Source organism: Varanus komodoensis, unplaced genomic scaffold (genome assembly GCF_004798865.1).
Source record: "Varanus komodoensis strain SLA01 unplaced genomic scaffold, ASM479886v1 scaffold11, whole genome shotgun sequence".
NCBI classification, from domain to species: domain Eukaryota; kingdom Metazoa; phylum Chordata; class Lepidosauria; order Squamata; family Varanidae; genus Varanus; species Varanus komodoensis.
The window spans coordinates 31,541,284-31,567,642 of NW_025335317.1; the positions used below are offsets into that span (position 1 = coordinate 31,541,284).

The 26,359-nt window shown below is 47.7% G+C and overlaps 1 protein-coding gene across 1 annotated transcript in view; it reads left to right on the forward strand.

The window, feature by feature from the left end:
• Positions 1–26,359, forward strand: part of DNAH17 (dynein axonemal heavy chain 17) — an 84,052-nt gene that overhangs the window by 49,626 nt on the left and 8,067 nt on the right. Inside the window, exons 39-56 of the mRNA XM_044420095.1 lie at positions 1,506–1,739; positions 3,416–3,580; positions 4,638–4,733; positions 6,420–6,637; positions 7,352–7,559; positions 8,996–9,111; positions 11,558–11,750; positions 14,124–14,359; positions 14,630–14,752; positions 16,469–16,673; positions 18,484–18,648; positions 18,821–18,961; positions 19,484–19,654; positions 20,541–20,663; positions 22,163–22,356; positions 23,888–24,036; positions 24,138–24,265; positions 25,852–26,079. Of these exons, the coding sequence (XP_044276030.1) occupies positions 1,506–1,739; positions 3,416–3,580; positions 4,638–4,733; positions 6,420–6,637; positions 7,352–7,559; positions 8,996–9,111; positions 11,558–11,750; positions 14,124–14,359; positions 14,630–14,752; positions 16,469–16,673; positions 18,484–18,648; positions 18,821–18,961; positions 19,484–19,654; positions 20,541–20,663; positions 22,163–22,356; positions 23,888–24,036; positions 24,138–24,265; positions 25,852–26,079 (3,093 nt within the window). The remainder of the gene's footprint in view (positions 1–1,505; positions 1,740–3,415; positions 3,581–4,637; positions 4,734–6,419; positions 6,638–7,351; positions 7,560–8,995; positions 9,112–11,557; positions 11,751–14,123; positions 14,360–14,629; positions 14,753–16,468; positions 16,674–18,483; positions 18,649–18,820; positions 18,962–19,483; positions 19,655–20,540; positions 20,664–22,162; positions 22,357–23,887; positions 24,037–24,137; positions 24,266–25,851; positions 26,080–26,359) is intronic.

Sequence of the window (26,359 nt, forward strand, 5' to 3'; positions counted from 1 at the left end):
GAAACCTCATTCCTAGTGATCCCCAAAGGCAGTAACCTTTGTATAGGGCCTGCCTCCTTTGAAATATTCTAGTCTGCCCTTTGCTTTTCTAAAGTTACTATAGCCACCTATGTAACAATATTTTAAGACTAAGAAATTGTATTTAAGCTAGCCCCAGGGAGAGCAATCAAGATTTTTTATTTGTGCTTAAGAAGACAGAACATTAAGCACCAGATTGGGCTTCAAAAACCTATACAAACTAATGAAATATAAAACTCCAGTTCATTTCTGATTATAAGTAGAATCAAGCATGCAGCCTGGCTGCATTATATCAGTTTCCCAGTCCCACCAAGCCCAACAAAAAGCATAAGAAGGGTATTAAAACTTCTTTGTTTTTAAGCTAAGAGTAGTGTTCTCACTTAGAATCAGCTAATTTGTGGTCAAACAGGGCACACCTCAGCAAACATGTCATTATATCTCTGTTTGTTATTACCACGTATATTTCTATATGTGTTTAATTTACAAATGCAAGAAAGGGGAGGGGAAACCTTTGAAAACCTTGCTTTACAGATCTTTGCCTGGTGTTTTCACTTGTTGGAAAGAACCTGCCATCTGCCACATATTTGTTTTATTTTTGACATGTGCAGAAATAAAAAGCTGGGTGCAACTTCAACACCACAGAGTCCCATTTCATTTCTAGAGAGAGATTCACGTCAGTGTCCCCTTGAGACTAGTTAAGGCTAATGTTCACCAACAGAGCCTTTCTTGTTTCTTTCCTTCACTCACATGCCTTCCTCCCCAAAGCACATTAAACTTTAATAGGCCCTAAGTTATACAGCAATGCCCATGTTGCATATTTAAAGCAAAGGAAATTGGGGTGTGAGAAACCTCAGGTCCTTGGAGCAGCATTCATTCACCACTGCATTTCCCCAGGTGAATCAGGTGTTAAATGATGCACTCTGAAGAAACAGCAGCTGCGTACCTTGATATTAACATTGTGGGTCCCAGCAATTTCTGTGGCACCCAGTTGCATCTTTTAAGCATGTATTGCTTTATCAATGATGCTCTGGCTCCCTTCCCCAACCTGGTGCCCTCTAGATATACTGGTCAGCAACTCCCAGCACCCTGCACCTTTGGCCATACTGGCTGGGGCTGTTAGGGGCTGAAGTCCAAAACATCTGGAGGGAGTCAAGCTGGAGAATGTTGACCCAGAGGACTGTGCTAGAATTCCCCCTAGCTGCCTGGGCAGAAGGCATGGTTCTGTGCCAGTGGCCATTTGTATTTGAATAATAAAGTATGAAAATAATTGGGATAATACTATAGGTGAATGGACACATTCTAAATACTAAAATGCAGGAGGAGAAATACAGGCATAAATTGAAAGCAAACATGTCTGTAAAAATCATAAAACTGAATGCACAGGTTAGTAAAAACTGTCCATATAGATGTACTGACAATATACTACATCTCTGATAATCATCCATTGTTTTACAAGGCTAATTGATACCTTATGGTCCCTCTTGCAGCATGGTGTCAAGACTTCTATCAGTCTGTTTATGTCATTTGTCCACAAAACTGTCAATGAAATGTCCAAGGTCTATTTGGCCACTGAGAGACGCTATAATTACACCACCCCAAAAACCTTCTTGGAGCAGATCAAACTATATCAGAACCTGCTGGCTAAGAAAAGAAGAGAGCTTATTGCCAAAATTGAGAGGCTGGAGAATGGTTTGATGAAACTCCAGAGTACCGCCTCACAGGTATGTGACTGGCTGAAATTCTTTTGTTGTCCTGGAGTGACAGTTCCAAGCTTACCGCTTGAGTGTTGTTGGCTGCCCACAATTGCCGCACAGTGTACTTTGAATTACATTTAGAGAGAGTTAGCTAACAAATGTACTGATTGCTATGTTTGGGTCAATGGAAATGTATGTTGTATGGTACCTTCTGTGAAGTTATAGTCAAGATGAAGCTTCAGACTCTACTTCCCTCAATAGGCTAATTATTCCATATGAAGAACTAGTGTGTGTTTCAAACTCTCTTCATCCATTGCCTTCTAATTCCTGCAAGCTGGTAACAGCTCAAATTGATTTTGAGTGGGAAAGGAATAGAGGAGCCTTTCTGTGTCCTCCTTTCAGCCACACATACCTCCCTCTCCCAGTTCACAGTGTGGCTAGACTGATTCTGGCAAAAAGTGAGGGACAGAAGAAGATAATGGGATCAAACTAACTTAATCACAAAAATACTGGATGCAACAGCCTGTAAAACTGACTGAAGTATTGTCCGCACTGCTGTACAAAAAGATCAGGGACATGAGTTAACTGCACCACCGAGAATGAGGGAGTTTTTATCCAGGTTGGCACTTAACACAAGAGTATAAACACAAATAACAAGATTTGCTCATCTTGAATGTACTTCTGGTAAGATGTTTTTTTTTTTTTTCCAATGAATCACTTGGCATCTTTTCATTTCATTAAGAGCAGCCGTGTATAAGCGCAATTTGAATTGGAGCGGTTAAATGCGGGGACTCACCTTTCCTCCCTGCACTATTTCCCTGCTTTAAACCATCCCTCTGGAGCTGCAACTTGCTGCAGAGTGGAGGGCGGGGACAATTGACAGTGGGATCTTCTGAGCTCAAGAGGATCAGAGCCCATCAGGCACAGCAGGCAGGACACACTGTAGACATGCCAGGGTTGTCTCGCCTGATCTGCAGAAGGTGGCAGGTGTTTAGGCTGATGTCTGTATGGGAGCCCTCCAATTTGTTTCAAGGGCAATTCTGTTTGTTCTTGCTTCCCTTTTTTTCTGTGGCCTTGGTTTCCCATCCTTTTCTGAATACCTACTAACACTGTTTCAGAGAACTAGTTTCTTAATAAACTAGGATTTATCAGAAGTCAGGTGGGATATGCTGAATTTTTGCCCACAAAAAAAATTAAAGCAAGGGAGAGATTTCAGGGGCTGAACAAAGCCTTTCCTAAAACTAGCCCTTCCTCATTTTCTGCACATTCCTAGCTCACTTGATTTGCACTGCTTTTAAAGCAAGCACTTCCCTCTGAAATTATCTCATCTAATCAAGGAATTACGCAGGCAATATGATGTTCTGCTGTCACAGCAGTTTTCTCAGAACTCTGAAAACAGAAAGCAAAGCCTTTGCTCAGAATGGGCTTCCTGATGATGCCTCTCGTAAGCAATCAGATTTGACTATATGATGTCACAAATCCAAATCAGAATGAAGGCAATGCTTCTTGCTTTCACTCTGAAGGGTGTAAATAGTCTCTACTTCATTTCCTGAGGTGAAAGAAATATCTTTAGGAAAGTGCCAAGACAATGCAATTTACAGAGTATAGGAGACATGGAGCTTTAGATATGATCATGAATTGTGTCTACAAACCCCTTGTTTCAACTCAGATTCTAGAATTTACTCTCCCATTGGACATGGTAGGTTGATGATCTGAAAGCCAAACTTGCTGTTCAAGAGCTGGAGCTCAAGCATAAGAATGAAGATGCTGACAAACTGATCCAAGTGGTGGGAATTGAAACAGAAAAAGTGAGCAGGGAGAAAGCAATTGCTGATGAAGAAGAGCTGAAAGTGCAGGTCATTAATACGGTAAGTAAATATTTTTTCTGGTGATGAACTGACAGGCATATAATTTGCAGGATATGAGGAAAGGGTGAGGGATCAATGAGCCAAAGACAGGGATGTCTTTGCAAGAATGTGGGTCATTTCTGAGAAGCATTTTCCATTTGTAACATGCCGAGGATCTAGACAGCAAGTTTTAATTCCTGGAAGCTTTTGCTTAATCACAACGGGGTTTTATTATCCAGCTGTTAATTACTTCCATGTGTCATGCTGTAGTTTTTAGTGGAGCCAGCCAAGTTTTCATAGAAGTTTAGGGTTGCAGTGGAGCCCAGGTGTCCTCTTGCCCAATCCTTTCTGGAAAACAGGATCTTGCTGACAAAGAAGCTGCAAATACAGAACAGGATGCAACACTGGGCAGTCTGTTTCTGCAGACCTCCAGTTCTGCTAATCACTACCATTTACTCTGAATCTTTGTAGAGCAATACCTTTATACAATGTGGTAAACAGCACAAAATCAGTGTACTTAGTAACAAACATTGAACTCTGGAACACTTGACAAATTTTCTATGGTGCAAAGCACATTAAAAATAGTGCAACTTTCCACGATTTAGCTGCAATAGGGTGTGCAGTTTCCCCCAGAGCATCATTTGCACCCTCCAAAGCACTGAAAATTGCAGTGTGCCATGTTCCCACCCCACACACGCCTAGTGTGCAACAGAAGAGAGTTTCCAAGCCACTGTTGCCTCCCTTTTTGGGGCTTGTGCTGGGATTGCTTTTCCTTTCTTGGCAATTTGTCTTCCTGGCAGGACAGTCTCCCACTTGTTCTGAGGATTTCCTGCTGCCAGGTTTCTGCATTTGCCTACTTGGACCACATTCACTGGAGGTGCTTATTTCCTCGCATTTTCACGAACAATGCTCAGTTTTTGTGCACACCTCTTTCATTTTTAGCATTGCTTTTGAAAGCATAAGTGCTAAGGAATGTTGGAGTAATATTGATCCCAGAATCTAAAAGCCAGGATGGAAAACTGGCCTGTTTGCATAGACAGTTTTGTTTAATGTTCTCTATTTTTTTTCCTATATCTAGAATGTAACAGAAAAGCAAAGGGCCTGTGAAACGGATTTGGCCAAAGCTGAACCAGCATTAATTGCTGCTCAGGAAGCTCTGGACACTCTCAATAAGGTAAAATCCTTGGGCATTTTCAGCTGGCTGTGTGATATATTCTGATCTTGCTGAAAGTTGATTGAGGTGCACTAAGATCATGGATGCATGATTCTTCTCTCAGAAGCCATCCTCAGCCTTGTATGTTCTGACATTGCAGAAATCCACTTAAAATTTAGAAACAGCCACGAATTATTACAGTGAGGGACCTCAGCCCCAAAATACAAAGCCCTAAATCTGAGAACCTCTGCTAGTCTGAAGCTGATATGGGCTCTGGGAAATCCAGGCCACTTCTGGCTGGAGGTTCTGAAGCGTCCGTGACCATGAATAAGAGCAGCATCTCAGGGGAGGAAGCACCAGCAGGTGATGTCCACAGGGCCCCGTGCCTCCCATGGGTTCTTGCTGCTGTACAGCCGCTCATGCATTGACACTTCCCTTGTTCTGTTAATTGTTCACCTGCCAAAACCTCCACATCTCAGAGGGAAGGAATGCATTGCATTATTTTTATTCATCTGAAGTATTTTTATGCTGTTCCACAACCAACAAAGCTTCCAGAGAAGCTCACATTTGGACAATTAAGCAAGGCAGTCCCTGCCTGCAGGCTTAACAACTCAAAAGCCTGGATGCCCCAAAAGTGGGGAAATCAGGTGCCTTAGCAGGAGGGAGGGAAGGGCACTTCACCCCCTCTCACCTGCCTCAGGGCTTTTCTACACAAGGCGTTTATCCTGCAATTAGCATCCCCTAGTCATGGTTGCTTGTAAGTTCTTTAACCCTCCATTTCCCTTTGGTGTCCAGCCAGCACTTTGGGTAAGAACTTTAGAGCAGGGAACCAGCAATACCCAGAGCCCAGATTTCTGGAGCATAGGATGGTGGCTGTCCTATGAACAGTTTCTTCTATCTCAGCTGCAAACCGCTCCAGCTCTTTCAGGGTTATCCTTGACCTCTTGGTTGCTTCTCTGACTAATGTCCTTTTTTATTTAGTATCTGTTTTTAGACTGGATTATTGGTTTGCTGCTGGTTTACTATTTTGTTTACTGTTTTATTGGTTGTTGGTGGTGGTCATATCATGCTTATTTTCCTCCTGTTTCCTATTTATACAGTTATATTTATAATTCATTTTAATTTTACTATGTTTTATGGTGTTGTTTCTTACTGTTATTTATTTTTATCTGTATTTTAAATATATTTATATTGGACACTGTGAGCCTCCCAGAGAGCCTTTGGCTATGGGGTGGCATACAAATGGGATGGATGGATGGATGGATGGATGGATGGATGGATGGATGGATGGATGGATAGATAAGGGGATCATTTATTCTTGTGTCTTTACACCAGTGAGTTATCCCCCAGTGTCACCAAGAGGATACATTGTGGAAAAACAGGAAAAGAAACACACTTCGTGTAGTGCTGGGATCTCACTTCTGTGACCACACTGAAAGCTGATACAGTGGCTTAGCCGCTGATTCACAGCCTTGTGTGGGAAGTGCTCCATTTACCCTGCTGGAATAGTGGGCAGGGGTACCACCTGTGGGAGGAGGAGCCTTCGTGCGAAAGATGCTCAGCATGGCTGCTGGAGTGTCTCTTGCCTCAGTTTGGCTGAACACTTGATTTGGGCTCTTTGTTGAACTTACTACAACATTTGCAGTTTGGTGGCTAAGTGTACTGTCTTCTTCCTCTCCCTCTCCCCCTCCCCCTACCCCTTTCTAGAACAACCTGACAGAGCTGAAATCTTTTGGGTCACCCCCAGAGGCCGTGGTCAATGTGACGGCAGCTGTGATGATCCTCACTGCCCCAGGCGGCAAGATTCCAAAGGACCGAAGCTGGAAAGCAGCCAAAGGCATGATGGGCAAAGTGGACACCTTCCTGGATTCTCTGAAAAAATTTGACAAGGAGCACATTCCAGAGCCCTGCTTGAAGGCATTCAAGTAAGAGGCATCTGGGTTGCTGTTCTTGCACTTAAGGCAAGGAAAGCAATGTGTTTTGCACAAGGCTTGTCCTCTGCAAAGGACTGCGCCCATCATTTTGAGGCTAAAAGCAGGAGATGGACACCTAAATAAATAGAAAAGAATGTGACACTGCACCACTTAATACTGCAGCACTAGCCCAGCTCTGTGGTTCAGCCTGTTGAAGGGAAACAGCCCTTTCAAGCAGGAGCGGGCAACTTGTGGCCCTCCAGATATTTTGGTCTACAACTCCCATCATCCTTCACAATTGGCTATACTGGCTAGGCCTGATGGGAGTTCTAGGTCAAATTATGTAAGGCCACAAGTTGCCTAGTCCGAGCTTAAGATCAGGATCTCTCTCCTGGAACATTTTAAATCTTGATGGCAACAAGAGCTCTAGAGGGGAGAGGTTTAAAACTCTCCATCTAATAATATGCCCTGATGGCTATTAATATCAGGCCTTCTCTACCCCTCAGTTCAGCTGGGTTGGGAAGAGCACCTGAGTTTCGTTGCCATTGTGGCCTGCTGGACAGTGTTTTAAACCTCTCCTTTAGGATGATACAGTGGGGATTGTAGCCATTCTAGTTGGGGGCGGGGTATATTCAGAGATGAGAAAATGGTAGGTTGCCTCTATAAATGTTAAAGGGATGCCTGGTACCCATAGCTCAACACTGCTTTTCAACCTTCTTTCTACAGACCATTTCAACATGATCCAACCTTTGATCCAGATTTTATACAATCCAAGTCCACAGCTGCAGCTGGTCTGTGTTCTTGGTGCCTGAACATTGTTCGCTTCTATGAAGTTTATTGTGATGTTGCACCCAAGCGGCAAGCCTTGGAGGAGGCGAATGCTGAGCTGGCAGAAGCACAAGCGAAACTCACACTGATTAAAAACAAGATTGCAGTAAGTGCCCCCTGACCTCGCCTTGGTAGCATGCCAGCACCCCGGGCATCCTGTCCAAGCAATGCCACGGTTCCCATTGGCTGGCATTCACTGCTGGCACTGAGCAAGAGCACTAAGTAATTAGCCGTGACTTAGAGAGTGGAGCTGTTGGCATGCAATGGTAACTCCCCATGGCTATGCAAGTCAAGAGCTGGTGTACCACCTGTGAGCCAGGGCGAGGTGAGCATGCTGGATCAGACGGAGGCTCCAGCAGCCTTTTCTCCGCACTGGCCATGCAGCTGCTGCTGGGAAGCCAACAAGCGGGCACGAAGGGGGACGCCATTCCCTGCCGTATGGCCGCCAGGAGCAGGTTTTGTGCATGCAGCGTACATCCTCCAGGACTAGTAGCTACTGGTGGCTAGTAGGGGAATGCTTGTATTTTCAGGAGCTTTTTTGCCTAGACATGCATGGGGATGGCACCCTTAATTTAGCTTTTACTGTTTTCAGCAACCCTTATAATAATTTCTGGGCCCAGTTCAAAAAGTTGGTGCTGACCAGACCAGCCAAAGGAGTGCCTTCTCCCATAGGCCCCTGCCTGATTGCTGAAATGATCTCCAGAGGCTCTTCTCTGGGTGTCACCATCTGCCATGGTGCAACAGGTGGCTCCCAGAGAAAGAGAGAGCCTTCTCCACACTGCTCCCCACCTCTGGAAGGCCCTGCCCAGCGAGGTCTGCCTGGCATCTTCACCATACTTATTTCAAAGTGTATTTAAAAGCCTGCAAGGCCCTTTCTCTTCAGTTCTTTGCTCTGGTTAGTAAATTTACTGCCAATTCTTAATGTTTTTAATAGTTTTAATGTTCGTTGCATTTAATATTATTTTGGGGTTTTTCTGTCATTTTGTTGTTATGTTTTGGTGTACAATATAAAGTACTCTGAAGGCATTTGGCAGTTGGACAGCATATAAATGTAACAAATAAAACCTAACAAAATAAAATGGCCCAGACAGTAGCCCTGCTCATTAAGATGCCGACCCAAGCCATGTAGGGGCACATCACAGAAAAGCAACTTCCACATAGTGCCGAAGTCATAGATACTTGTGAGCACTTCCAGGTGGAGGACAAGATGCTATCAGTCAAGAGATGTGCAGCAATTCCATCTTTTGCCCCTTTGAATGGATTGTCTGCAGTAAGGAGAAACAGGAGAAAAGTAGGGGTAACCACAGGAGGGTTATGAGTTGGAGATGCTAGCATCTGGAATACCATAAGTTTCTGTGAATGTGGCAGTGTGATTGCATAACCGCATGATAAAAGCCTCATCTGTAGCAGCCTGTACATAGTCTTCGGATGCAACCAGGTAAGTACTGCTCCACTAAAATAAATAGGAGTTTTGTCCCTTGACTGCTGTAACAAGCCGACTTCAGTGTCCACACAAGTAACTGCAAGACTCTTGTTTTAAAGGACCTAAATGCCAACTTGGCCAATCTGACTGCTGAATTTGAAAAGGCCACAGCTGAGAAAATCAAGTGCCAGCAAGAAGCCGACGCAACTAACAGAGTCATATCACTGGCGAACAGGTACCGTGTCATCCAGTAGAGTCGAGCGAGTTTTTTGCTGGCCTTGACTGATGGCTGATGTGATTTACTATTTCACTGGGTCCCAAGTTATTACATGTGATGCAGGTCACCCATGACTGATATCCCACATTTTAAAAAACGAAATGCTGTCGTGATGTGGGGGCTGCCAATTTGTTCAGAACAGCACTGAGGAGAGGAGTGTTTAACCCTTACCCTGCTCTTCATTTTTCTGGCCAAATTAAACACGCACAAGCCTATTAGGAGGATAAAGGGGGGGCGGGGCAGGAGGAGAAGAACCTCCTTGAACTCCTTGGAGGAAAGACAAGATATAAATGTAGTAAATAAATTAACGTCACTCTACAGTGTTTAAAAAAAACTCAGTCACAAAAGGTTAGTTATGAATTTCCTATATGACAAGCCATGAAAAGTATTTCATACTTCTATGACTTCCAAAACTTCTAAAAAGAAAAAAACTAGGTTAAAATCCTAACTGAAGGCCAGTTCTTGCATCTTGCGGAATGACTAAACCCAGTGTATCCGGTCATGGCCAATGTGCCCAAAATACAATCAGTATAAAACAATGTCCCAAGAAGTTGGCAATGACTGTGTTATTGGTATGATCATCAGATTGTTCCCTGAAATACTTGGTGAAGCAGGCTGTGATGTGTTCCAAAATGTAGCCCTGGGTGGGGAATGTGGCCATTCCTGTCAAAATCCCAAGAATCCAAGCATGTGTAAACTTTTTTTTCCAGAAAGGTCAAAAGCAAAATGATAGCAGTGGGTCCTAAGATAATAGAAGCCAGACCACAAATATATTGCATGTTTGCTCTGTATATTTTAATTCTTCTGAGGGAAGAACTCTGTATTTTAAGTATCTGGAGCCTGCTGCACTAAGGCTTTTGATTCTCCCAACTTGCTGGAAGGCCCAGCTGGTAAGAAGAAACTTGTTATGCTTCCCAGCATGCTATGAACCATTTCCTGAAAATGAATTGCTGCATGGAGGAGAATGAGTCAAAGATGCGTAGTTTATTTAGAGCAGCTGCAATTAGAATTTGCAGGGAGGCTGAGAGTTCAAAGGCAAGCAGAGCTCTCTGCGTTTTGGTGGTTCCTCTGGAGACTGAGATCTGCACTGATTTGGTGGTTCCTCTGGAGACTGAGATCTGCAGTGCACATCACACATTCTGGTCGGTCAGCAGCTGCAGTGCTGGCTCCAGAGAGCTCTCGGTAAAGCACTCCCAGCAGGCTCCTCTGTCCATTTCTGCCTTCTTACCACCACTGCTGTCACAAATGGCTGCCATTCGCCTCATCGTCTTCCTCATCACGGCTACCAGTTGCTTGCTTGACGGGCAAGTCTTGAGAAGAGAAGACTGAGGGGAGATATAATAGTGCTGTTCAAGTTCCTGAAAGGTTGTCACAGAGGAGAGAGCCAGAATCTCCTCTTGATTATTGCAGAGTGCAGGGCATGCAATGAGAGAGTCCAGCAGAACATCAGGAATAACTTCCTGACTGTTTGAGCAATAGGACAGTGGAACCAATTACCTGGGAGTGGGGCATTCCAGACTGGGGCATTCAAGATGAAGCTGGGCAGCCATCTGTCAGGGATGCTTTAATCTGGAACCCTGCATTGGGCAGGGGGCTGGACCTGATGGCCTTATTGGCCCCTTCCAGCTCAATTGGTCTGTAAGTCCATGCTTGTATGAAATGGAGAAGTTACAAGAGCAGAACAGAGGAGCTGGGCCAAGGTGTTCTTGTCAGTGGATTCCCACTGGGGTGTGGGCTCTTGGCAGGTCCCTGTCCAGGCCCACTTTTGTCACCAGCCCTGCCCAATATCTCTGAAAATGGCATGCCAGGGATATGAATTATGTGTAGGCAGAGCTGCTTCTCTCTCTCTCTCTCTCTCTCAAATTATTTCTAGGCCATCTTTAAGGACAGAACCCTTCCAGAAGTAGCCTTTTATTTTTGCCTTTTTACACAGATACCCAATTAATCACATTACACAGTTGGGAAAAAGATGAATGAGAAAGGTAGCCCTGATTCCCGGTTACCTCTCGCCTTCCAGAAAAGTCCAGCAATTGAGAGTAATCCCCCCCGATGAAAAAGGCTGGGCTTCTCTGCCTGGGCTGTCCAAATAATCTCCAGCAGTCCTATAGGTCTGGCCAATTTGGCAGTCCCATTCATAGCAGCTTGATAGATTTGGAATCACAAGACTCATGGAAGGGTCACCACGACGTCATCCTGACCAGCCAGCTGGCCCCTTCCCTCTGCCCCTGGCATGAGCACAGTAGGAAACTCTCTCTCAGCATGAAGATGCTGAGCCCACCACCTCTGCCCTTCGTCTTAATTCACCCACTTCCGGGCACATCCAGGCCTTGCTTCACGACGCAGCTGACCAGAGTCCCAGGCTGTGCTCGCCAAAGGCCCGTCTCCTTTTGAAATGTTTCTTCAGGCTGGTTGGCGGATTAGCATCAGAAAACGTGCGCTGGGCCGAGTCAGTGGAAAATTTCCGTGAGCAGGAAAAGACGTTGTGTGGGGATGTGCTTCTGATTACTGCGTTTGTTTCCTACGTTGGCTACTTTACCAAAAAATACAGGACAGAACTGCTGGACAAGTTCTGGACCCCTTACCTTCATCAGCTAAAGGTAAATCTGCCCCAGAGGCAGCTGAGGATGAGGGATGTATTCCAGCAAGCATTTGCCATGAATGATGGTTCTGATTCTGGTGGCTCTACGATACATGTCAGTTTCTCTTGAGCTGCTCCCAATATCAAATATCTAACCCTAAAACCCCTTGTGACTGATGGTTTACTTTTTAAAAAAAGATCGTGTGACCTTTCAGTTTTGAAATTTTCAGGGTGCTTTACAACTGTTCAAAAGGCAGATGACAGCAGTAAAGGACAGCACAAAAAAGCAGCACAGTAAAAATTGCTTAAAAGTAGTGATTAAAATCTGGGAATCTTTGCCTGATGTGATATGAACTCTGGGGAGGATTGCTGGGGCCCACCATGCACAGGGCACTGCAACCAGGAAGGCCTTCTCTTCTGTCCCCCGTTCCCCCCCCCCCCCCGGTTCATCTTGGATGGCAGAGGCACCTTGAAGATGACCTCTGAAGATCTTTGGAGTATTAGTCTGGTTCTTGCTTTGCCATGAAACTTACTAGCTGACTTCAGGCCACTTACTGACTCTCAGCCTCAGCTACCTCACAGGGTTGTTGTGAGGATAAAATGGAGATGGGGAGGATCATGTATGCTGTCTGAGGTTCCTTGCTGAAGAAGGTAGGGCTGAATGTGTCAGATGAATGAGAACAACATTTCCTTGGCTCCACAGTCCCAAGCTAAGAAGAGCTTTAAAGGCAAGCTCCAGATGGATTGGAAAGAAGGGTTTTGGAGAATTCATAATGGAGGCATAGGAGTTCTGATTTCAGTCTATCCAGCCTCTGGTTTCTGCAGCCAACTGGCTATTTCTAAGTCATGAAGATTCTGTGGACTTGCAGACTTTTTTTTCACTGGGAGGAAAGTGGAGGTTTGCACTAATTTTCACTTTCACTAGTTGTCACTTTATTTATTTATTTTTCGATTTATATCCTGCCTTTTTCCTACAAAGGGCTCGAGGCAGCTTACATCTTCTCTTCCTCCATCTTATCCCCACAACAACCCTGTGAGGTAGGTTGGGCTGAGAGAGTGTGACTGGCCCAAAGTCACCCAGTTGGCTCCATGGCTAAGTGGGGACTAGAACCCAGATCGCCTGAGTCCCAGTCCCATGTTCTTGTCCACTGCACCACACTGGCTCTCCTGCACTAATGAGCATTAGATCAAAACATTCTGATCATTTTTGTCATTCTGACTGCACTTGCACTAATGAGCATTAGGTCAAAACATTCTGATTAGAAACAAATCCCATTCCATCCATGGGAGGACAGTGGAACAAAAAAAGCCTTATAATCCACAAGGCACAGAAGAGATGGCACAAATCTGGGACCTCCCTAACTGGAAACAGGCTGAAGCCTCTGGGGCTTTTCATGCAGAGCCAGTTCCAGTTAGTCATCTCGAAGCCACGTCTTGAATGAACTGTGGCCTCCTCAGGCCAGCAACACGTGCTTTGCATTGACTCAGAGCAGCTTAAGCCACCTGGTTCGTCTCAGCACAAGGCCCTTGAGCCACCCCGGATCTAACACAGCTTCTAACTGAGCAAGTATTTTGAAGGCTTGGCAGCACAGAGCCAAAAGCTGAGTCCCCCCCTTCAGGGCAACTGGGTCCTGCTCTGTTTTGTGAGAATTGCCAGCCCAGCCAGGCGATAATGCCACTTTACAACAAAACCTTTTATCAACTCCTGTCCCCATTCAGTTCATTGCACCTGACTTGTTTGTTCTCCATGAGGACTAGCCCTAGTCCTTTCTGCCCCAAACCTATTGACATGTCCTCAGCTTTGCCCATGGGCACCCCAGTTCTCATATCCTACCAATTCATTTTCAGAGAGATGTGGATCCTTTGCTTAAACAGGGAAAATTGCCTGCTATCAGTTTGCAGACTTAGCAGGGTGTGGGGTGGGAGGCTGAAAAATCCCTGTGGTTCTTTTTAGCTCTAACTTTGTGCATGTTTAGTCAGACGAAAACCCCAGGAGGCATTTTTCTTACACAAACATTTGACTCCTCAGCTATTGTTTTTCAGTGGTGTTAGGTTAGATTATTATTGTTGGATTTTAATGGTTTGAGTGCAGGGTATCATCCTTATGGTGTTTTTATTGGTAGCTTTATTAATATTGTAAAATGCTCCCTTGCTGTGCTGAAGGAAAGGCAAGGTATAAGAACTTTAAATAAAGAAACAAACCACAGTGTCTGTGCTATGTCCCACCAAGCCGCACAAGAACAACAGTCCAGTTTTAGCCACCCAGTGTGCATTCGTCGCCAGCGTTTCCCTGGACTGTACCCCAGGGTTTCTGGTGATAGCTACAAAGTGCTGTGTGAGACGAGCGCAGGCTGTGCCTTGCGTGTCCTGAACAAGGCTTGCTCTTTGGCAGGTGCCGATTCCCATCACTCCTGGGCTGGACCCGCTGAGCCTCCTCACGGACGATGCGGACATCGCCACTTGGAACAACCAGGGGCTGCCCAGCGACCGCATGTCCACAGAAAATGCAACCATCCTGTGCAATACCGAGCGCTGGCCACTCATCATAGACGCCCAGCTCCAAGGGATCAAGTGGATTAAAAACAAGCATGGAAATGAGCTGAAAGCCATCCGGCTTGGGCAGAAAAGGTGGAGCTATAGCCGGGCTATTCTGTTCTGGGACATCCCTCACACCCCTCGCCTGTATACTGGCACCAGGCCCCAGCCCAGACTAGCCAGCACTGATGCACACAGGCGAGCCTTCGAAACCTCGCGCAAAGCCCCTTGCTCCGCGAGCATCCGTGTCCTCAGCATTGGTGCAGACGGCCTGCGGTGTCCCTCGGGGTGGTGCAGGAAGTGTGTTGCATTCGAGAGCTTTCTGTGTGGCATTGCTTAAGGCCTCACTGCCTGCCTTTGCAGCTACCTAGACATCATTGAACGGGCCGTTTCTGAAGGAGACACGCTGCTCATCGAGAACATTGGCGAGACTGTGGAGCCTGTGCTGGATCCTCTGCTAGGTCGAAACACCATCAAAAAAGGAAAGTAAGTCGGCCGGTACCACCAGTTTGGAAGCTCCAACAGCCCCTGCTCTTCAAAGCTGGGATGATGGTGAGCCCGTAGCAGCCTTTCAGGCACACCTCTGCTGCCCGGTTGGTGTTCACTTCCGGATGAGGAGGCAGTGCTTGAGGGCCCTTTCCTCAAGTCCTTCCTGAGCCGTAGCACCACCTGAGTGTCTCGCATGCCCCCTTTCCACTTTGATCTGTTCTCCATGCTGGGAAGGAAAAGAAGCATTTCCTCTATATTTCTATTTCCTGCTATTTCCCACAGAAAATATTGTGCAAGAGTTCCCGGACTAGTAGTATTGACACACAGCCCTTCTCTGAAAACTTAATGTTGGATTGATTTACAATTCCAGATGAGCACATTTATGATTGCAATTGTTCTTTCAAACACTGAGGGCTGCTCTTCATGCCTCTTACTTTATTTTGCTTGGTTTTAATATTTTTATTGTTTTCCTAAAAGAAATAGAACATAGAAAAGAGAAAAATGTGAAAAAGAAATAAGAATGCCAAGGGATCTTACATAAACATAACATATCATTTCATAACCTAGCAAATCCTCCTCCCCCCGCAAAACACGATCTTGCTCTATGTCTCTTTGAAATTGGTTTTGCATGGCAAGCAGGCATCTGTCTATTCCTCTCTGGTACTTGTGCCCTTGCAAATGCTGAGACACAAGCTCAGCTTCTGCCACAAACCCTTCCCAGCTTTTCCATTAGTCTTATTCTGGTGGGTGCAGTTCTGGGAGGAAAGCTTCCCCCTGAAGCTCTCAGAGCCCAGCCAGGCTTTCATGGGAGAGGGTGGGCTTTCAGATGCCTGGGCCCCGAGCCATATGGACCTTCCTGGTTATAACCAGCACTTTGAATTATACCCAGAAGCAGACCGGTAGCCTGGGAGGCTCTTGTAATGAGAGGCCCCCGTGGGCCCTGCAGACAGTTTGGCTGCAGTGCTCTGGAGCAGCTGGCATGTTGGCAGCACATCGCCACTTCCTCCCTGTGCGCTGGCAAGCACTCATGGCAGCATGCCAGCTACTCCGGCACTAGTGCTGCAGCACCCTGGATCCTGCCCAATGCTTCTGCAGGTGAGGGTGAAGTACAAACAGGCAGCAACAAGCAACACTCCTCAAATGCTTCGCTTTTCTTCTTCCAAAGAAGAATGTCGAGCCTTGCTGTGCATTCCTTGACCTGCTCCATCTTTGCAACCACAAGTTTCCCACGGATTCTTTACGAAAGCGCTTCTGTGTATTGTCTGTCTCCTGTGGGGTCAGGCATCCATGCACTCCTGTAGGCAAATCAGACGCTGTTCTTGGACATGACTCTACTGTTTTTCATCTCAGGTGCTGGCCTCCAGCTTTCAGAGGTGTCTGTCTTACCTATTCACACTCCTTTTGCCAGTCTGTTGAAAGAGAGGAGTATGTATGGCTTGGCCCTTCTCTTATATTTACTGAACCGTCTTTTCCAGAAAAGCACAGAAATTTCCCATGGCCTAACATCAAACCCATGGTAAAGTAAAAGATGGTGAGAGTGATAATCAGCTCTGCTCACGACTAATAACAACGCTTATGCCACTCTTCCTAGACCTGTGGCACACCTGGACAGCACCAGGTTGGGGAGGGCTTGCCTAGGGTATAGACAGAGTGGTGGTTTTCTGTCCTGGTTTGCTCAAAAGCCTCATGCCTTCTCAAAACTCTAATCCACAGGTTCATTAAAATAGGAGATAAGGAGGTGGAGTACCACCCCAACTTCCGCCTCATTTTGCACACCAAGTACTTCAACCCCCACTACAAACCGGAGATGCAGGCCCAGTGCACCTTGATCAACTTTCTGGTCACCAGGGATGGGCTGGAGGACCAGCTTTTGGCTGCAGTGGTGGCCAAGGAGAGGCCTGACCTGGAGGAACTGAAGGTACTGTACTTGCTGGTGAGCAACGGGTGGCCTGCATTCTGAGAAGCAGCGGTCGCTTCTGAGTCATGGTAATGTCAGGGCAAGGCAAAAGGTCAAAGCAGTGAACCTCTGAATCAATTCTCCTTTGTCCTGAGGTTCCTCTGCCCTCATTTATATACTATACTATGTATGAGGAGGCACTCTAAGTCTGTTATAAAAGGAAAGATCTTGCTTATATAGTTAACACAAGAGATGGACCAGTGAAAGCATTTTAGATATCTGAGATGTTGATGGAGACAGTCAACCAATTCAGTTTCAAGGCATGATTCCCACCATTGCAATGGAGGAAGAGGCACTTTCAGCTCAGCGAAGGAGGTTTTTCCAAAATGGTTACTCCTGTCACTCATCTCAAAGCAGGGCCAGACACTTAAGCTTCCAGTGGATGAGGCCCTGCCCAATTTGAAGGCCTGCCTCCTTCACTGCAACAGGATGATAACTTTCTACTTTTGGAGTATTCTGACTTTCTCATTTCCCTAAATTAAATATGTAGGTAGGGATCCCTAAGACGTGCAGATGAATTCAGTGATGATCAGGGTGAAATCTTGTGGTTCCAGCCTGTGGGCATAGGATACCATAGAGCTTCGGCTCCATGGGCAGAGGGAAGTCTGTCGCAGAGGGCTTCCCTTGGCCCCCTGCGCTAAGCTCTGTCACTATGGCTGCTCCACCATCCCTGCTCCAGGGACAGTCAGAAGATCTTCCACAGATGTGCCCAGGCCAGTTTGGGGATGGCTTTGGGCTTGCTAGACACGGAGCCCCCTTGCTCCCTTGGCCTCTGGAATGGGAAATCTGTGCCCGCCTGCAGCTACTGCAGCTCTGCTGCTTTCCATTCAAACCAACTGCAGGGAAAATTCTTTCCCCGTGCCCCCGTTCCGCCCCAAGCAAGGCGAGCCTGAACAGCATTTCCTTTGCCACCAGCTACTCTCACTGCACGGGGTTGCCCTGCAGGTCTCTTAACTGTTGGAAGGGGCCATTCAGGCCATCATGTCCAGCCCCCTGTTCAGTGCAAGAACGAACTTCTTAGTTTTGCTTTGCTCTATTTGAGTGGCTTGGCTTCCTTAATAGAACATCTGTTTCAGAAGAAGAATGAATCGATTGTGTGCTTTTTCTCATTTGTTAAGTGAAAGAGGCTACTATTGCGGTTAACTGTTCAGGCTGAAAAAGCCAGCTTGTGACTGGAGCTACACTTTGTCCCCTCCTTTGAAGGAAACAGCTCTGCAGCTGGGCTGGGACAGCTTACACCGATGCTGCTCTTTCTCTCCTGGCCAGGTCGGCACCTGAGTGCTGGGTTCTTGTATATGGTGGCAATAGCATATAAGAAGGAGGGAGGGCCAGCAAGCCCTTTTTCTTCCTTGCGTTGGCAACCCTTTTTCAGTGCTTATCTGAGCCGTTAGCTTTTGTGGCAGGTTGAACATACACTACAAGAGGTTTGTAGTTACTTGCAAGAATCTCTCTTTAAGACCACATGCTGTGATTTCTGCATGACCCCGGCAGAAACCCCAGCAATTGCATTCAAATTATTGCCTTTAATGAGCTTGGGACAGCAGCGCTGTAAGCACCTTGTATTCTCAGTTCTTGAAAAATTGCGTTATCAGGAATATTGGGGTGACTTACTACAACAGGTGGCTTCAGAGAAGCTCCCTTTGTATGCTGAGGCCTCATCTGGGACCAGGAATTTATAGCCCCACTGCACAGACTGGTCACTCTTTTGAGAAAAGAGATTCCCCAGTAAGTACCAAATTCTGATTTCCTCCCCTTCTCTTTTATGCTGCAGGCCACTCTCACAAAGCAACAGAATGAATTCAAGATCATCCTGAAGGAGCTGGAGGACTCCTTACTGGCGAGGCTTTCTGCTGCATCAGGAAACTTCCTTGGGGACACCGCCTTGGTGGAAAATCTGGAGACAACCAAGCGCACGGCTAATGAGATAGAAGAAAAGGCACGTGAGATGCTCTCGTGGCCACAGCTATAGCACATGGAGGGCTTGCTGTGGTCTGTGGCAAGCATGCAGCTGACCCGCCATGCCAGCAGCAGAGTGAAGGGCTATACAGGTGCAGGGTGGTTTTCTAGAGCAGTCACACAGGGTGAATTGCAGATTGCATGTTTTTCAGGTGAAAGAAGCTAAAATCACTGAAGTGCAAATTAATGAAGCAAGAGAGAACTACAGGCCAGCTGCAGAAAGGTCATCCCTGTTGTATTTTATACTAAATGACCTCAACAAAATCAATCCCATCTATCAGTTCTCCCTGAAGGTAAAGAACAATGGCGCAAGCTGGTTGGGTGGAACACTGATTATGCTTGTGAAGAAGACTAACTTATCCCTCTATTGTCACACAATTCAAGTCATTTGTGGCCTTTTATCTTAACAGCCATTTTGTAGTGACTGTACATTATAGTGAAGGATAATTGAGGGCCAGGAAGAAGTAGCTTGCCCTGACCGCACATCAAAAGATCTGTTGGAAAGAGACTTGAACCCTGATGTTTCTGCCACTCTAGAACTCAGGTTCTGGACAATCTCACTTCTGGACAAACGCACCTTGCCTGTGGCTATGTCTGGGTTCACACAGCATGATACTCCCTGTGGCTTATAAACCAGGCATGGGATACTGTGCTGCCTGAGCTCAGCCAGTGTGGCCTGAATCCACCCTGGCTGGGTTCAGACAGCATGACAAACCACCATGGCTTATCAAGTCTGTGGACTCATTCTAGGAAACTCTCAGCACTGCAACTGCATTGAACTCCTTGGGCGTGTGCTTGCCTTCTTTTCTGAGCAGGCCTTCAACGTGGTCTTCGAGAAAGCGATTCAACGCACTGCGCCAGCCGATGATGTGAAGCACAGAGTGATCAACCTAACTGACGAGATCACGTATTCAGTCTACATGTACACGGCCCGGGGGCTTTTTGAGCGCGACAAGCTTATTTTTCTAGCCCAGGTTGCCTTTCAGGTGAGGTGATTTCATGCTGGCAGTGCCTAAAGAACACAGTAATTGACACATAATTGTGTGAACCATGGAACCCTTGTGAGGAGAACTTTTTATTATAGCTGAAGCATAATTACTCAACCACTCACTTGCAAAGGTGCTTAGGTGGCGGTGCAAACAAAATGGGACCCCTGCAAAACAAGCTGCGGGGCACCTTCCCGGCAAAAGCACGTGCAGGCAAAATCTGAAGGAGCAGCAAGAGTGCTGCTGGGCTTGCAAGCGTGGAAGAGTAATGCAGAGGAGAGCATGCATGCAGAATACAACCAACAGTCAGGACAATCCAGTTAAGTCAAGTCAGAACTTGCAGGGCAGTCCATTAGCATCAAGGCCACCTCCCTGGCAGAAGGCCCAATTGAATGCGTCTCTCATCCTCTACCTTTGCAACTGCTGCTGACGCTGAATGCACAGAGGCCACTGAGGTGTGGGATCCCATTGGAGTGAGTGCTCTGCTTGGCCCCACAAGATCCCAAAGCCAGCCTTTCCCTGGATAGATGCTATGCATCATATCACATGGCGTTCCCCCAGCAGCAGCGTGAATACAGGTTACGTCTCCCATGCATACCCTACAGATCTGTTCTGGGGGACTTGAGGATCCTCCAGAAATGTGAGGTGTGTGCAGGAAGCTGCTGCATGGAAGGGGAGGGGAGGTGCCTGTGACACAAATGGAAGTCATTCTCATAATGCTGGATTTGGTCCGGTGCCCTTCCTTGTGGGCTCCCCTGCTCTGTTGTTAATGGACTCAGTGCCATAAACAAGATTAGTACCGAATTCTTAGCAGCTGTTCCACTTTTTATTTCCAAAAACAGTGGAATAAACAGTCCTAATGTTCCTGATTTTATACCTTCTCTAGGTTTTGTTGATGAAAAAAGAAGTAAATCCAGTGGAACTGGACTTTCTCCTGCGTTTTCCCTTTAAAGCTGGGATGACATCTCCAGTAGATTTCTTATTAAGTCAAGGATGGGGTGGAATTAAGGTTTGTTTGGAAACACTATTTCTTGCCTAATGCCTTTTAGCTGCTCCACGTAACCTGCTACAAAACGGTAGGAACATGATCAGGGAAGCTTGCCAGCATTCGCACCATTCTGCACTGATTGAGCTTGGTCATGGAAAAAATGGCTCTTTTTGTGGGGAACGTTGCACCCCATGAAGCCCCCCCTTAACACAGATGCCAGCAGCATTTCTCCCATCACTCCAAGCATCGGTGACACCTTCCCACTGGCATTGGGCACCCCTGCCAACCCAGCTTGAAACCCGCATGATTTCTAAGGGAGGCTGGGACAGAATCCAGTTCTTGGTGCAGAGGCAGCTTCGCCACTTGGGCTTCTCTGCTCTTCCTCTGTTCTTCAGCAGGCTTTGCTCTTTCACCAGGTGGCAGGAATGTGTGTGTGGGGGGGGGGGGTGGACCAAGCTCATACTGATCTGCAAAAGGCAGGGCGAGGAGCTCCGTCCAGGGCAAAGGTGATGGAGCAATGAAGCATGTCATGTGTTTGCAAAGGACAAAGGTGCTGCAGAGGTGACTTAACCTTGCAGCTTGGATAAAGGGATTATCCAAAGGCTATTTTACAAAGTCCTTGCAAAACGGAAAGCATTGCCGGCCGTTGATTTATTATCATATATGTATAAGGGAACAGGGTCTGAATGAACCCTGATATTAAAATTGCACCAGCAAGACCTGTTCAACCATATCTGAGCAGTCCTGTAAGCAGAAATTGTACTGGGGTAACACCTTCCCTGAGTCATCACCACGGCTACCTCAAATAGAAAGACTCGCTTTGTGTCTGGGACGAGTTACCCCAGGTGGTTTTTCATCTGGAGGGAGCACACTGCTTAGGGCAGCCAGCCAGTCTTTGGGAGCACTGTTTCCTGGAGCTGCAGCGGCCATGGGCTGGCTCATATGGCACAACAGCCCATGGGTGTCACAGTAAGGCTCACCCAGCCCCATTTTGAAAAAGATAGTCCCACTGCTCAGTAAGTGAAGCTGTTCACCATCCAGTGGGCGAGCGCTCCTTGCCTTTCAGCCTTCCCCAATCTTTAGGGGGGCTGTTTCAGACTGTCCCTTGAAGAGTGCCGACCGTAAGGAGATCGTCTTCGATGCTAGTGGCTGAAAGAGCACGAACCGTTTCGTGCCAGGGAGTCATCTCGGTCCCTCCGGGGGCTCCTCTAATCGCACCTTTGGCATTGCATCTCCCACTTGGCCGTCCTCTGACAGTGAGTGAGGATGTGCAGCAGCCCCTGGTTTTCATTTGGCCCACCTTTGGGCAAGGTAGGCAGCATGCTCAGTGGTCCAGGAGATTCTTAGGAGGGCAGCAAGGAAGCAGGCGGCAGGGGTTGGAGTCTGGGGTGGGAGGGGATTGCGTCACTCAACATGGAGCTGTGCTCTTGAGAGCAGGAGGTGGCGTTGCCTGAACCTGTGAGCTTAGCTGGAGGCAGGTGGGCAAGGGGTATTCAGCACTGTATCCCCTGATACTCTAGGTACTCTCAGAGATGGATGAGTTCAAAAACTTGGACAGTGATATTGAAGGCTCTGCTAAACGGTGGAAGAAGTTTGTGGAGTCTGAAACACCTGAGAAGGAAGTATTCCCCAAAGAATGGAAGAACAAGACAGCCCTGCAAAAGCTGTGCATGATGCGATGCATGAGGCCCGATCGCATGAGTTATGCAGTCAAGTATGTGTTGTGCTTTTCCTGCCTCTCGAAAACAAGGAAAGGATTCAGATACTCGGAGGACCAAGATAATTTCGCCACAGAGCACAAGATACAAGTGTGGGGGACTCTAAAAACTGAAAATTGTGCTAATGACTGGGCAGCTTGGCTGTTGCCCATCTATTTGATCCTTAGCTTACCATGGCCCAGTAAGCTGAGTTGGGAAAGTGCGAGGAAGGCCAACTAAACGGTCAGGGGGCTGGGAGGACTCCTCTGTGAGCAATGGTTGCAACAACGGGGACGGATAGCCTAGAAGAAAGGCCAGTGAAAGGAGGCATGACCGGCGTGCCTCCCCTAATGTGGAGTACGTGGGGAGGCAGTCATTTTTCTCCCTCCCCCATAAGGCAAGAACTCAGGGTCGCCTCCTGAAGCGGATTAGTGAAAAATTCAGGACAGGTAAAGAGAGGCACTTATTCACACAGCACACGCATCAGCTGTGGAATCACCAAAAGGGTGCTGGCCACCAGTTTAGATGGCTTTGCAAGGGACTGGACGAATCCATAGAGGAACCGTGGCCATCCAGCCTCACGGGCTCCATGCGGCTCCACGCCAGAGGCAGCCTGCCTGCACACACCGCTGCTGCGGGGCTGGGGCAGGCAGAGCTCCGGCACCCCTCCTGCTCGAGCAGTGCTGTGAGCAACTGGCGCGCCACCGTGTGAGCAGCGCGCTGGACTGGATGGACCCTCGCTCCGACGAGCGGGGCTTTGCTCTGAGAGATCTGCTGCTTCTGCATCCAGCAATGAATGCAGGCCCAGCGGACTCGAGTCAGCTCTCCCAGGGAGCGAACGCTTCCCATAGGTGTGCCTGCCAGTGACAGGCCCAGGAAGCAAGAATTGCCAGATTGCAACATATTGAAGGGCTGTTGGGGGAGGCTTCCAATAGAAACAGAAGCTTTCACGTTTTACCAGGTTTTTCAGCAGACCCTCCGTTCATGTTAACACAATCTTTGTTGCTCGAAACACCCTGAGAGGAGGCTTCCTTTGACTATTGTGAGGAGTGATCCCACTGCATGAGAATAACCAAGAAACAACAGGATCATCTTTCTGAGCTAATCACTGGTTGCTGCAGCTTTGTAGCACCAATTTGGCTGCTGCTCGCCCTGCAGGGGAGTGAAGGGTCTGTTGCTGTATGAACAAGGGAACGCTAGCTAAGAGCGCCTTTCCCTTCGAGAATCTATGCCAGATCACATGTCTGGCAAGCTGATGCGGGGATGTGCGCTAGTGCAGCCACTGGAGTCCGGTGGGCCTCAACCATCCTCTACCAGTCCTCATCAGCTCACACCCTGGGATGTGCCCGTCCCGAGCATTTACGTTTCGGCTCTAGCAGTGCCGTGCCATCCTAGCTGGGTCTGCTCAGAAATAAACATCTGTTGAATCTGTTGCTTCATTCATGGCCATGCAGGTTAGTTCTCTGGATTTCCTTTGTCAACATGAGCTGCCTGTAAACTCTGATTTTCCTTTCTTCATCCCTCCCTCACCGCAAATGCTCTTCTTAGGAACTTTGTGGAAGAAAAGATGGGGAGTAAATTTGTGGAAGGCCGAAGTGTTGAATTTTCCAAGTCATATGAAGAAAGCAGCCAGTCTACCCCAATATTCTTCATTCTTTCTCCCGGGGTTGATCCACTGAAGGATGTTGAAGCCCTCGGTATGCCAGTAGCCTGAGTAATGGTGCCCCAGTGCAGTGGAAATGTGAGCAACAGCCAGCAATGAAAGATCGCCACTCTTTCCCTTGTATCCTTTTCCTAGGTCAGAAGCTTGGCTTCACCATCGACAATGGGAAAATCCACAACGTGTCCCTAGGACAAGGCCAAGAGGCTGTGGCAGAGCACGCTCTGGATGTTGCTGCAGTGCAGGGCCACTGGGTTATCCTTCAGGTACGCAAAGGCCCGCAGGGATCCTGCTTATGGCTTGCGGCTTCGTATGCTCTCCTGGCTCTGCGCCTCTCTCGCACTCACGGCTTAAATAGTTTGTAGCGACCTGTCAGGAATGCCAGGACTTTGCAAATGAAACCAAAAATGACCCGGGGTGATCATTTGCACAAGCACGTGCTGCATGGCAGCCGCCTAGAAAGTTAACCAGGAACAGGCAATGGAGCACCTGCCGGCCCGCTTAGTGTTTGCAGTGATGCTGAGGACCAAAGGCCCCTTTGCAGCACCCAGGGTTTCGGGGAACCCTGTAATCCCCACATGCGGGGATCCCCCCTCCTTCCCTCCCTCCGGTGCTGCAAAGGTGCTTCTCCTGGCACAAGGCGGCCCTCCTTCATCGCAGGCACACGCTCGCCCTCCCATGCTCACAGAGCTATGCAGGGGTGATATCATCATGTTACAGACCAGGCCCCATCAGCCTCTGGGCAAAGCAAGATACGTATAAGTGAGAAATATCTCGCACCAAGAAATCCCAGGCATGGAGCGAGGGAAAGGGTTAGAACTCGGTTACAGCCCAGATGATTTGTCGGGCCAGCCTGCAGGCCCCCGGCTCCTCACTCAAGCAGGTCGCTGCTGCAAGTGCAGGGCCCCACCTGCGTGCGTGCGTGCGTGCGTGCACACGTGTGCCAGGGAAAGCACAGATAGCCTACAAGCAGGGGCGGGGCATGCTGAGCGCAGGCAGCTTTAAACTGATGATCAGCAGAGAACACATTGTTGTACTAGAATGTTTTTCCCCAGTAAGAAGAACAGTTAAAGCTCCAGGTTGTTACTTGTTCTAACATGAAATGCACGATTCCCGTCAGTGCTCTCTTTCATAGCTAGGATCCTGTCTATGTATGAGGCACTGATTGTGAGCTCCGGAGTCCTCCCTCAGGGTAGCTTGCAGCTGGTGCTTTGTGTCCTCCTCCTCCTGGAGTGGCCTGTCCTGTTTTTTGCAGTTATTTTCAGTCTTTTTTCCCTAAGGAGGACAGGCTAGATGATGGTGTGGTGGTGGTGGTGATGACATTGCGTTTGTATTCGGCCTTTTTTCCTTGGGTGTGCACCCCGAGGTGGCTCCCAAGCTCCATGAGAGCCTTCTGGGTTTGACTGAGGGCGAGTGACCAGCCCAGAGGTACCCAGTGAGCTTCATGGCTGACTGGGGACTCAAACCCGGATCCCCTGAATCGCAGCCCGGCACCCTTGCTCCTATGCCAGGTTGGCTCATTGTGAATACATCTGTGCATGGTGCTATGAACCCCTGCCGTATTTGTACAGTTCTCCTGTGCCTCAGCCCCATCTAGTGGGACATTCAGAAAGGCAAAGGAAAAAAAGCACGTGTAAAGGAGCCAAAATTAATCCCAGAAAGACTCCAGGAGCAGAAGCCTCAGTGAAGGGGCAGGACAGAATCCCTTGGTGGTATAGAAAAGGCAGCTTAAAGTCGCTTTCTGTCCTCATTGTAGGACCTCATGTTTGCAGTTAGAGCAATGCCTTGGAGCGAGGGAGGAGAAGTTAAGCCTGAGTAGCAGCAAATAAAGTGTGCCTTCTGCATCCTGCAGAATATCCACCTGGTTGCCAAGTGGCTGAGCACACTGGACAAGAAGGTCGAACGGTACAGCACCGGGAGCCACAACGATTACCGAGTCTTCATGAGCGCGGAGCCTGCCCCCAGCCCAGACTCCCACATCATCCCTCAGGGCCTCCTGGAAAACGCCATTAAGATCACCAACGAGCCTCCGACGGGCATGCACGCCAACTTGCACAAGGCCCTGGACCTCTTCACACAGGCAAGGCGGCGGCTCTGCCGCTCCGTCTGTTATGACTCTGTCTCCGCAGTTGCAGCCACTTGCTTTGCGCTGCAGCTGTGGGAGCTTTTCCTCGTTGCTTGGCCTTCAGTGCCGTGGCTGTAAACATGATTGCGCGCCCATCTCTTCCCTAGATAAGTCTAACATGCATTTGTGCCTGTAATTCATCATTCACCTTGGTATTACTGTGTCTTGTTTTGCCTGGGGACATTTCTTGACATGTATGAATTGTCTGTTGGATGGCATGAGAGAGTACAGAAAA